At 43.2% G+C, this 13,007-nt stretch overlaps 1 protein-coding gene across 6 annotated transcripts in view; it reads right to left on the minus strand.

The window, feature by feature from the left end:
• GIGYF2 (GRB10 interacting GYF protein 2) overlaps nucleotides 1-13,007 on the minus strand; it is a 208,667-nt gene that overhangs the window by 63,638 nt on the left and 132,022 nt on the right. For 5 of the 6 annotated variants that reach the window (XM_056564619.1, XM_056564617.1, XM_056564614.1 and 2 more), the window contains 6 exons: nucleotides 12,325-12,505; nucleotides 12,065-12,238; nucleotides 6,790-7,046; nucleotides 4,458-4,605; nucleotides 4,172-4,332; nucleotides 3,972-4,063 (listed from right to left, as the gene is read on the minus strand). In XM_056564619.1, coding sequence (XP_056420594.1) covers nucleotides 3,972-4,063; nucleotides 4,172-4,332; nucleotides 4,458-4,605; nucleotides 6,790-7,046; nucleotides 12,065-12,238; nucleotides 12,325-12,505 — 1,013 coding nt within the window. The remainder of the gene's footprint in view (nucleotides 1-3,971; nucleotides 4,064-4,171; nucleotides 4,333-4,457; nucleotides 4,606-6,789; nucleotides 7,047-12,064; nucleotides 12,239-12,324; nucleotides 12,506-13,007) is intronic. The other variant, XM_056564616.1, reaches the window with a different exon arrangement.

The following is a 13,007-nucleotide window of genomic DNA, read 5'->3' on the forward strand; positions in this document are numbered from 1 at the left end:
GGGTTCTCAATCTTTCATAGTAGTGACAAATTGTTAGGATATGCTCCTACTTTGTGGTCCATTAGGGGTCCCACTTCTGGGACCCCCACCTATCCTGAAAATAAGCAGGATTAATATTGCAGTTCCTTTTAAGTTTTCTCTCCATAGTGGCACTGCCAGGCAACTGTGAAGGGAACCTTCCCTGCTTTTATTTAAAGAGAAAATGAGATGTTATTTAGAATGCCCTGATCACACACATTTCTACAGTTTCTTGATATATCCTTCCATTCCTGAGATATGAGGGTTTATAGTTTATCTGACAATTCAGGGAAGGAGTCATTTGGCGAGGAAATTCATTTTAACGTGAGTGAATATCAGACAGATTCCCTAAAAAAATATAAATATCTCAGTAACAGGATGGTGAATCAAGAAACTGTAAAAAGGTGTTTGATCAGGGTACCCTAAGATATTTAATGATATATCTAAATTTTTGGGTGTTGGCCACAGGACTTCCTTAACTATGCAGGACGTATATTCACGTCCTGCGCTGGCTGCAGCGAAATAACGCGAGGTCACGCGGTGACCCCGCGTCATATCGGGTCGGTCCCGACGGCCTCCCACGGCTAATACCGGACATCACCGATCGCAGTGATGCCCAGTATTAACCCTTAAGATGCGGCTATCAAAGTTGACCGCCGCGTCTGAAGTGAAACCGAAAGCATCCCGGCAGCTCAGTCAGGCTTTTCGGGACCGTCACGGTGAAATCACGGCATCCCGAACAGCTTGCAGGACAGCAGAAGGATCCCTACAGGCAGTCCTGTGTGTCCGATCGACGAATGACTGCTCCATGCCTGAGATCCAGGCAGGAGCAGCCGAGCGGCGATAACACTGATCAATGCCATGTTAATGCATGCCAGTGAATAGTGTAAGAGTTCAGTGTGTGCAATGTTATAGCCCCCTATGTGGGCTATAACATTGCAAAAAAAAGTGAAAAATAGTGTTAATAAATGTGATTTAACCCCTTCCCAAATAAAAGTCAGAATTACCCCCCTTTTCCCACAAAAAAAGAAAAAACTATGTAAATAAAAATAAATATAAACATATATAGTATCGCCACGTGCGTAAATGTCCAAACTATAAAAATATATATCGTTAATTAAACCGCACGGTCAATGGCGTAAACGGAAAAAATTCCAAAGTCCAAAATCGCGTATTTTTGGTCACTTTTTATACCATTAAAAAATTCATAAAAAGTGATCAAAGTCCAATCAAAACAAAAATTCTACCGATAAAAACTTCAGATCAAGGCGCAAAAAATTAGCCCTCATACCGCCCCATTTGCGGAAAAAAAAAAAAAGTTATAGGGGTTAGAAGATGACATCTTTAAACGTATAAATTTTCCTGCATGTAGTTATGATTTTTTCCAGAAGTACGACAAAACTAAACCTATATAAGTAGGGTATCATTTTTACCGTATGGACCTACAGAATAATGATAAGGTGTCATTTTTACTGAAAAATGCACTGCGTAGAAACGGAAGTCCCCAAATGTTACAAAAATTGCGTTTTTCTTTAATTTTGTCGCGCAATGATTTTTTTTTCCCGTTAAGTTGTAGATTTTTGGGTTAAATGACTAATGTCACTGCAAAGTAGAATTGGTGGCGCAAAAAATAAGCCATAATATGGATTTTTAGGTGGAAAATTTAAAGGGTTATGATTTTTAAAAGGTAAGAAGGAAAAAACGAAAATGCAAAAACTGAAAAACGCTGAGTCCTTAAGGGGTTAAAGAGTACCCGTCACCAAATAAAACTTTTAATATAGAGTTACCGTATATACTCGAGTATAAGCCGACCCGAGTATAAGCCGAGACCCCTAATTTCAACCCAAAATCCCAGGAAAAGTTATTGACTCGAGTATAAGCCTAGGGTGGGAAATACCTCATCCCCCCTGTCATCATCCAGACCCGTCATTAACATCCTCATCATCATCATCATCCCCTTGTCATCATCCCACACATCCCCCCTTCATCATCCCCTTATCATCCCACACATCCCCCCTTCATCATCCCCTTAACATCCCACACATCCCCCCTTCATCATCCCCTTATCATCCCACACATCCCCCCTTCATCATCCCCTTGTCATCATCCCACACATCCCCCCTTCATCATCCCCTTATCATCCCACACATCCCCCCCTTCATCATCCCCTTGTCATCATCCCACACATCCCCCCTTCATCATCTCCTTATCATCCCGCACATCCCCCCTTCATCATCCCCTTATCATCCCACACATCCCCCCCTTCATCATCCCCTTGTCATCATCCCACACATCCCCCCTTCATCATCCCCTTATCATCCCACACCCCCCCCTTCATCATCCCCACACCCCCCCTTCATCATCCTCTTCTCATCATTCGCCCTCAGTGGTCTTCAACCTGCGGACCTCCAGAGGTTTCAAAACTACAACTCCCAGCAAGCCCGGGCAGCCATCGGCTGTCCGGGCTTGCTGGGAGTTGTAGTTTTGAAACCTCCGGAGGTCCGCAGGTTGAAGACCACTGCGGCCTTCAACATCATCCAGCCCCCTCTCACCACCTTTAGTTCTGAGTACTCACCTCCGCTCGGCGCTGGTCCGGTCCTGCAGGGCTGTCCGGTGAGGAGGTGGTCCGGGCTGCTATCTTCACCGGGGGCGCCTCTTCTCCGAGCTTCCGGCCCGGAATAGAGGCGTTGCCTTGACAATGACGCAGAATTACGTTGGCAATGAACGCACCTCTGCGTCGTTGTCACGGCAACGTGACTATTCTGAGGCCGGGCCCGAAGCGCTTAGAAGAGGCCTCCCCGGTGAAGATAGCAGCCCGGAACACTATCCCACCGGACCACCTCCTCACCGGACAGTCCTGCAGGACCGGACCAGAGCCGAGCGGAGGTGAGTACTCAGAACTAAAGGGGGTGAGAGGGGGCTGGATGATGTTGAAGGCCGCAGTGGTCTTCAACCTGCGGACCTCCGGAGGTTTCAAAACTACAACTCCCAGCAAGCCCGGACAGCCGATGGCTGCCTGGGCTTGCTGGGAGTTGTAGTTTTGAAACCTCTGGAGGTCCGCAGGTTGAAGACCACTGCGGGTGGGGGAGTTCACTCGAGTATAAGCCGAGGGGGGTGTTTTCAGCACGAAAAATCGTGCTGAAAAACTCGGCCTATACTCGAGTATATACGGTACTTGTGTAATTAGCAGACACTTTCCCATTCACTTGCTTTTAAAATTAACAACATAAATATGTTTAAAATGTAATAGAAAAAACGGCCTCTAAGTGGCTCTGTTCTGTTCACTGCCACAATTAACACAGTAAGTTTAGTCCCCTCCTGGCTGGGCAGGAGACTAAACTCAGGAAGTGCTTTTCTATGCACTAAGCTTGATTGAACAGCTGCACAGAGCCTCATTGAAAGCTACACAGACAGAAAGCTGCAAAGAACCTCAATGAAAGATGCACAGAGCCTGAGTTCTTCTATTCATCACAGCGCTGCATCCATGTGACGGCAGAAGTGGTCCCCCAGCAGGCTTCAGTGATGTCATGCCTGCTGGGAAACACCCACTTTCTCCTGCTGGGCTAGCAGAAAGGTAAGAAGAAAGGTAAGATACAGAGCTTTTTAAAGCTCTGATTTTTTTTTTTTTTTTAAAGGGTGGTAGGAGTGTTCGGAAACACAGCCTGAGTTAGTTTAGAAACGTTTATTTGGTGACAGGTACTTTTTAAGGCAAATGTTGAAATATAGAATTACAACCCCTCCCCTTCATCCATCCGTACCCCTTACCTTATCTCCTCTCCTCCTTTGAGGTTGAACTTGATGGACACAAGTCTTTTTTCAGCTGTACTATGTTACTGTTATTATTAGTAAATGGATCAATTCATGTAACAGACATTAACTGTATTACGCACACTACAATTGACTAACATTTTTGGAATAAAAAGAGCAGTGCAGCCTATAAGAACCAAACTCACTGGATAAGAAATTGTTGATAATGCAACTGTTGTATCTGGAATAATGCAGTCATGTCCTGGTGGCGACCTATATGCTCTGGACCCAATTCACCCTGTAAATAGATTTAAAAAAAATTAATCCCAAAATAGGTAGAAGTAAATAATTATGGCTTTCAGCAAGTGCACAAATGTGCATGGTTAAGTAAAGTGGATTGACTTACTAGTCTGGAAGGAGGGGGTGTAATGAAAGGAACTCTGCCCCATAACTTAATGATGTCTCCAAGTGTCTGAAAGGCCTCATCACATACTCTCCTTAACAACAATGTCATAGGAAAATAGCCAGCTCGATACCACTCTGCCATCTCTCTATTACTGAAGGGACCTATGAAATAAAGATTTGTACCTTGTAAAGCCATAATACACAATCACAAAGGCTTTATTAAATATTATAGAGTGAAGACAATAGAAGGGCAGCCCCATCAAACAGGACAATGCAAAAAGACTCACCTTGGATTTCTCCTTGTGGATCTTTGTAGTACCACTTCTGCTGCATTTCTGGAGAATGTCCTTTTACTCTGTGGTCTGGTGCTTTTCCCGTTAATCTCTCATCGTCTAGCGTCCCGTCCTGCAGGTATGCCACCATCTGCTGTGCTTGCTGTAAAAAAAAAAAAAAAAAAAAAAAAAAAAAACTCAGCCACATGATGTATACTCTACGTGAATTATACCAGTGAAGTTAGGTTGTATGTATTAACATACATGCAGAACTGCACTTAAAACCATGTAACAAGCTGCAACTTATCTGCATTTGCAGCTTTAGATAACACAATTGTAAAGTTAGACAGCAACAAATGAAAAGAGCTGCACCACATTTATCAATGATGTATGCTGTATGAAATATTTGACCAATCTCCTAAATAATAATGATACATGGGGAGGTATAATAAAACCTGTGTAGAGAAAAAGTGGAGCAGTTGCCCATAGTAACCATATTGCTTCTTTTATTTTATAAAAAAAAAAGAAAATAATGAAGAAGCAATTTGATTGGTTGCAACTGTTTAGCTTTTCCTCTAAGCAAGTTTTGATAAGTCCCCAACCCCCCATGTCCTTGACAAATATGGTGCATTGTAAGACTTCTCTTAGCCCACATGATACAAAATTGACATTTATATTTAGGCTACACAAAGATTACCAAAATAGATTTAGAAATGATATGAAATTTACAATTATACAGTAATTCACTTATGAATTGGCCCCTAAAGGCAGCCTGCCATCATTATACTATCCATAATGCACAGTTATGTTGCAGGCTAACAAAAGGCCTCTGTATCTGCCCCGTGTATTTGCTTTTGGGCTAAATTGCAAATGGGTAAAATACTGACACTGGAAATGATACAAAGCAGCAAAAATTGCACCACAAAGAAACAAAAAATGAGTTAAAAACCGCCCAGCAAAAAACAACAATCCCTAGCTAGAATACATTGTCAGGAAAATATAAAGAAATAGAGAAAAAAAAATGTATAGCCCTTGGTATGCAACAGAGAGACATCACAGAGCAACGTATATTATTGTAGAGCTGGGCGGTATGACCAAATATGTGTATCACAGTATTTTTGTAACTTATGGCTGTTACCCGCCAGCGCCAACGGCTGTCCGGGCATGCTAGGAGTTGTAGTTTTACAACAGCTGGAGGCCCGCAGATTTGAGACCACTGCTGTACGCTGTATCCCTATGCCCGGGCTGCAAAAGATAAAGAAAATAAACTTCAACTTACCTATGTCGGCCTTTCGCTGGGGACGGGAACGTCAGACAGCCGTCAGCCTATCACCAGCCGCAGCGATGTGCCGCCCAGGCCAGTGATGGGCTGAGCCCACTGTCATGTAAGGAGCAGGCCGGCCTCTTACATGACAGGTTAAACGCACTATCACTGGGCGGGGCAGGACATCGCTCCGGCCGGTGATAGGCTGACGGCTGTCTGACGTTCCAGTCCCAAGGAACAGCGTGAGGCCGACGTAGGCAAGTTGAAGTTTATTTTCTTTATCTTTTGCAGTCCGGGCATAGGGATACAGCGTACAGCAGTGGTCTCAAACCTGCGGACCTCCAGCTGTTGCAAAACTACAACTCCAAGCATCCCCGGACAGCCGTTGGCTGTCCGGGCATGCTGGCAGTTGTAGTTTTGCAACAGCTAGAGGTCCGCAGGTTGGAGACCACTGGCGTACAGTATAGAGTTCTAGCGCCGGTGGCCCCTAACAAAGGGGAGGAGGGCAGTGCTTGCCGGTGACACATGTGAGTAGTACCCCGCTGGGCTAATAATTAATTGGGGGGGGGGGGGAGCAGAACGGCGCTGGCGGGTAACATGATTTTGGGGGGGGGGAGACAGAACAGCGATAAGCTGATAATTCATTCCCAAGGGGAAGGGGCCCAACCGGTATTGCGGTATGGGAAAAATTCATATCGTGCAGCCCAAAAATTTCGGTATGAATCGGTATACCGCCCAGCCCTATATTGATGTATAAATAAATTCTCAGTCTATACTGGCCAGGGTACAGAGAACATCATGGAGAAAGCACAATAACACAAGTAAAAAAGGAAGGATAAAATTAGGGGGCAAATACAGTATTAGAATAAGAATATAATGCAACATGATCTTCACAAAGCTCTACAACAGCTCAGCACTGCCTCTTTGACACTTCAGCCCTGAGCATGATCTAGAGATGACAGATTCCCTTTAAGAACAGAAACATTAAAAAGTAGTAACACAGCTGCAAAGTTAGTAAACATTATAAGATATGCTAACATTTGTTGAAATACTAAGTAATGTATTTAATTCCTAGGCTCTCACCTGCTCTAGGTGTTCCAGTCCATCCTCTTCATCAGGTTCTGGTATAAGCGTGCCCATACCTGGTGCAGCACAGACTGAGGGGGGAGAAGGCCCTGAGGAGAGGTCATTTTGAATAGGGGGGGAATGAATGGCAGGTCCTTGATGAGGATCTTTGACTTGTTGAGCTGCAGTGCTTTGGCTAAATGCAGGAGAAGGAGAGTGAGGTATTGAAGGAGCTGATGACACAGGTGAACCTCTGGAACCACGAGAAACACCTTCTGGTAAAACAAATGGGACAAGAAAACATATGTGAGATCAAGAACAAGAATAATTGTATTTAAAGCTGATTAAATGTATTGGCTCTCATCTACTACAAATAAGCAAAGAACAGTAAGACTTGTGATTACATAGCTGACCAAACACACATTCAGCCAACAGCTGTATACCTCTCAACTCCCTATAGTCATGCTTGTGCTCTCAATAGGGAGAGGTCTGCTGTTCCTGTTAAAGGGGTACTCCATTTGAAAAAAAAAAATAATTAAACCAACTGGTGCCAGAAAGTTAAACAGATTTGTAAATTACTTCTATATACAAACCTTAATCCTTCCAGTACTTATCACCTTTGTGAAGTTGTGAATTTCTTTTCTGTCTGACTACAGTGCTCTCTGCTGACACCCTGTCAGGAACTGTACAGAGCAGGAGCAAATCCCTAGAGCAAACTTCTTCTCTGGACAGTTATTGACACGGACAGAGAGCACTGTGGTCAGACAGAAAAGAAATTTAAAAATAAAAGAACTTCCTCTGGAGCATACAGCAGCTGATAAGTACTGGAAGGATTAAGATTTTTATACGGAATTAATTCACATATCTATTTAACTTTCTGACACAAGTTGATATAAAAAAGATTGTTTTCAACCGGAGTACACCAGCACGGCCAATTTTTTGCTATAAAACTGTGACAGAAAATAAAAAGAATGAGACTGCACAGCTATGAATAAAGGAGAGCTGTTAAATTTGCAAAACCTTGTAACAACTAGAGAGATCTTACAGTTTCTCATTCTAAGTCGCAAGGATTTTCAGTAAAAAGAAGAGGAAGGTGCTGGGCAAGGTGGGATTTCTGGCGCAGACTTCAGAGGAGATTATGCCTATTTTGTAGACAGTCTAAGGTTGTATGCACACTGTGCATTTTTTAAACATACGCTTTCTGTTTTGATTGGTTAACATCCATGTATCTTAATGATTAAATTAAATAGTTAATTTAATCAAAACTAAAACCCCATTATAAAAATAAAAAAAAGTTCAGTGTGAGCACAGCTTTAAAGGTTTTTTTGTGTGTTTTTTTAACAGAATTATTTTTTGCCATTGTTTAAAAACAACAAAGATGCACCTGGTGATACATACTCTTAAAGCATTCCTGTCATTAGGAAAAACTTTTGATACGTCATAGTTAGTTTTGATCAGTCAGGGTCAGAGTGTTCAGACCCCAACCGTTCATGAGAATGAGCTGGGAAAACCGTTCTCTCCCGGCCCCATGTCATGTGACCTGAATGGACATTCAACGCAAGTCTACGGGTCTGTCTCAAAGACACAGAGAGGAAGAAAAGTGCACTACTCCCAACTTGTTTTCATCATCGCTCGGGGTCTGCACACAAGGCTATCTGCACGGAATTTATAGCCAATACACTTTAAAGGAGAACTCCAGAATATAAAAGTTGTCCTCCATACTGCCGGTAGAAAAAAAAAAAAGATGTACATACCTTCCTTCGCTCCCCCGAGGCCTCCGGTAACCGGCTCCGTTCTCCGACGAGATCCTCTTCCTGGTTGCTGGTGGTCGGCCAGTCATACTGCGCTCAGCCAATCACCAGCCGCAGCGAAGTCCCGACTCGGCGAGTGATAGGCTGAGCGGCAGTGTGAGAACGCTTCAAGACACAAAATTCTTCACTACACCGGCACCTGCTGACGTGGCTGAAAACGTCACACTGCCGCTCAGCCTATCGCTGGCCGAGTCGGGACTTCGCTGCGGCCGGTGATTGGCTGAGTGCAGTATGACTGGCCGACCACCAGCAACCAGGAAGAGGATCGCGGCGGAGACTGGAGGCCCCGGGGGAGCGGAGGAAGGGATGTACATCTTTATTTTTTTTACTGCCGGCAGTATGGGGGACAATTTTAATATTCTGGAGTTCTCCTTTAATAGGATTCCACAGTATCATTCAAACAAAAGAATTTCTGCGGCATAATGTCCGCTGCAGGAATTCCATTTAAGTAAATTGGCTATGAATTCACGCAGAATTTCTGCCGTGTGAAAAAGCCTTAGACAATGACAGAAAAACTTTTGACATGTTCCTAAGACATGGCCAATTTTTTGTAATTGCCAAGTATGTTTTCAAGAAAATGTGTCAGCTGTATTTCCTGCTATGAGCAGCAGACACAATTGTATATCTGTTTGGATATAAAAGCAAATAGAATGGAATTTCCTGGAGCTAATAAACTTATAAAATCGCCTTTTTATGGCGTGATAAACATATGATATGAGAGGTCTTGCAAAAATAATGACTATGCTGCACTAGAATTCATACGTTACAAAAGATAAGTATATGGGGGGGGAGATTTATCAAAACCTGTCCAGAGGAATAGTTGCCCAGTTGCTCATAGCAACCAATCAGATCGCTTCTTTCATTTTGCAAAGAGCTTGTTAAAAATAAAAGAAGTGATCTGATTGGTTGCTATGGGCAATTGGTCAACTTTTCCTCTGGACAGGTTTTGATAAATCTCCCCTATGGTGTATATATATGTTCATTGCCTTCATCTACAACTGCCTAAGTACCGTTTATTTCCCAAAACTTTTATAATGCAGGACTCAAAAGCAAGGTCTACTGGAAAATAAAAGCAAAGGTTCAGAAACAGCCTTAAAGTCACTAGTAGACTATGTTCTGCCACCTCTCTAATATGGTCCTAACCTTACCCCTTGTGAAAACAGAAGACATGAAGTGTTGGTATTGATCTACTGATGACTATTAAATAAGGGTTTTAAGTGATTAATCTAAACACGTAGTTGTCTATTTCATCCATTAATGTATCAATTTATCTAACTATCAAGCTATCCAGACAAAGAATAAGTCAGCCAGCACTTTAGTTGATACCAAACTATTATATGGACCTGGCCTACAGGTTCACGCTACTAGGCTAGATATACAGCAACAGAAGAATGCAGCAGCACACTGCCAGCACAAGGATATAGATGAAACATGAATATGCAGTTAAAACATGGAGAGCTATACAGCTATGGTGTAATAGATGCAAATGTGAAACTATGAAATAGTGAGGCACTTAGCTCGCAAATTTGTCTCCGCCGGCGGTCAAATAGCTTGGACCATCCCACCGCTATAAGGTGGCCTCCTTGGCCTCGCGGTGGGACGGTCCAAGCTATTTGACCGCCGGCGGAGACAAATTTGCGAGCTAAGTGCCTCACTATTTCATAGTTTCACATTTGCATCTATTACACCATAGCTGTATAGCTCTCCATGTTTTATCTGCATGTTCATGTTTCATGTATATCCTTGTGCTGGCAGTGTGCTGCTGCATTCTTCTGTTGCTGTATATCAAGCTATCCAACTATCTATATATACTTTTATCCATTCATCTATACATTCTTTCCTCCATCCATCTGTCTGCAGTCTGTCCATACATCTATGCATCCGGTGCACACGCAGTGGTCCCTCAAGTTACAATATTAATTGGTTCCAGGACGACCATTGTATGTTGAAACCATTGTATGTTGAGACCATAACTCTATGGAAACCTGGTAATTGGTTCTGAAGCCACAAAAATGTCATCCAAAAATAGGAAAATGTGAGGATTAAAGAAAAATAAGTAGATAACTAATACAGATATAGCAAGTCCTTACATATAAAAGTAAGAAAGATCTGCTGGGAGCTGTAATCACTGTCTATGTCAGTGTTTCCCAACCGGGGTGCCTCCAGCTGTTGCAAAATTACAACTTCCAGCATGCCTGGACAGCCAACGGCTGTCCGGGCATGCTGAAAGTTGTAGTTTTGCAACAGCTGGAGGCACACTGGTTGGGAAACAATGGTTTATGTAGAGGACAGGAGCTTCTTCAGGGTCCTATACAGTACACACAGTGTCCCAAATGGAGCCGCTCCTTACTAGGTGTCCAAAGGAGCAGCTAACCCTGGCACAGGTAAGGAGTAGTACAGAACTTTTAGTTCCTCCCTGTACTGTAGGGGGCACTACCAGACACCCAGTCAGTGCATGCACTTCAGTAATACAGGTGTTTTACCAGTAAAATGCCCATTCTGATTGGTCAGTTCCTCCAGTTGTGACACGTTTCACAGATCTGGACTGTCTGTACATTGTATGTTGAGTCTGGTTTCAAGTTACGATGGTCCAGAAAAAAACATTGTATGTTGAAACTATTCTATGTTGAGGCCATTGTAAGTTGAGGGATCACTGTACATTCATACATCCGTCTAACCATCCTCATTGTTTCCTTCTATTTTTCATTTTATCCATTCATCCAACCAACCAATCCTGCACCAACCCTTCCATCACCACTATTATCATGAGCCTAAACACGGTGTTAGTCATACTACAGTTCTTTGAAGTAGTATTCTCCTAGTACTGAACTGTCCTTCATTGCCGAGCTCTGCCAATTCTCTCCTGACTGCTGTCACTTGGTAAACTGAGGGTCTCCTGCATGCTCTCCAGGCTCTCCTACATGTTGACTTCTCTGACCTGTTAGTGGCCTGTTCTTCTGGTTAGCTCCAAGGTTTGTCTGAGAAACCAAAAGTGTGCAAGTGTAGACAAGTCTTTGAGGTAGCCAGGAGAAGCTTGCAGTACTGTGCATGTGCTGCGTGCAGAGATTTTGGGACAGGAGACCTAGTTGAAAGTAAAGCCGAGGGGATGTCAATTATGAAGCTAGGATTGGCTACAAGCAGACACAGGGGTGTTGCAGTCACAGGGAGGGTAAACATAGCTGGGCTTTATCCACAAGGAAGAATACCTTCTTAGCTTTTCAAGCTAATTTGCATAATGAAAATACTGACTTTACTTATGACATGTTGCACAGAAATGTCAAAAGACTAGATAAGTCAGTCTCCTAGCTAGATATATCCAGGATTAGTGTGCGGCTGTGCACTTTACTTCCTGCCTTGCTGATCTGCTTGACTGCAATGACGACGGTGTCTATAGGAAAAGTTTAATTATATGACAGTAATGCTTTAATTTTTTTTAACCTGGAAAAATATATAACACTTCTTTCACATATATGAACTCATACCTTCCTTTTGCGTGTGTGGAGTTGGGGCTGGTGGATTTGTGTGCAATTTTGCTTCCTGCTCATTGTTACTGGACACAGGGGGAGTAGTAGCCTTCTGGACAGGAGAATCTGCTTTAGGTTCCATTTTCTTTTCAGGGGAAGGTGTCTTGTGCTCCTTATCTGGAGGTGTGGTCACTGACATAACATTAAATGTTTTAAATTTACTAAAGCCCAAATTTAACACCTTAAAAGCAATACATTTTAAAAAGGCAGCTATGTACCTGGTCTTTCTCCAAAGCTGTCATTTTTGCTTATTTCACTCGACTGCTCTGGTACCTGAACCCCTTCTGTCTCTTTGGCATCCTCCAAGTTGCTTCCATCAGAATCTGAATGCTCTTCCCCATCCACAGAAGGACGAAAATCCAGCTCCTGCTCCTCAGGAATGCATTCCTTTTGTACCTTCTGAAAAAGTAACAGAAATTCCACATGTGGTAATACTGCTAAAATGATTATTTCTTAGACAGCACTAAGCAGAATACAGAAGGTACCTGGGCACACTGCTTGGCTATCTTCAGACGTCTCATAGTCAGTGAAGGTAGCTGTGGCTGAGCATTCATGCTGCCGCTCCATTCACTTTGGGAACAAGGGATCCCCATTATAAACTAACCGAGGTACTAATGGTCAGATCCTCCTCAATCTGGGCTGTCCCACCACTAGAAGTTATCCCTGTCCACAGGAATCTCAAGAACAGGGACAATAATTCCTAGTCAGAATAGAGCAGCGGGCCCACACTGGCTGCTGCTCCATTCATTCGCTATGACAGCTGCCAGAGATAGTAAAGTCAGGTATCTCTGGCAGCAGCCATAGAGAATGAATAGAGGGACAGTGCGCAAGCATAACCGCAACTCTGTTCTGGAGATGGCGAAGGGTAACAACCTTTTTGAGCAAGACATGTAAGTGAGGC

The sequence above is a fragment of the Hyla sarda genome, chromosome 3 (assembly GCF_029499605.1).
Source record: "Hyla sarda isolate aHylSar1 chromosome 3, aHylSar1.hap1, whole genome shotgun sequence".
Classification (NCBI taxonomy): domain Eukaryota; kingdom Metazoa; phylum Chordata; class Amphibia; order Anura; family Hylidae; genus Hyla; species Hyla sarda.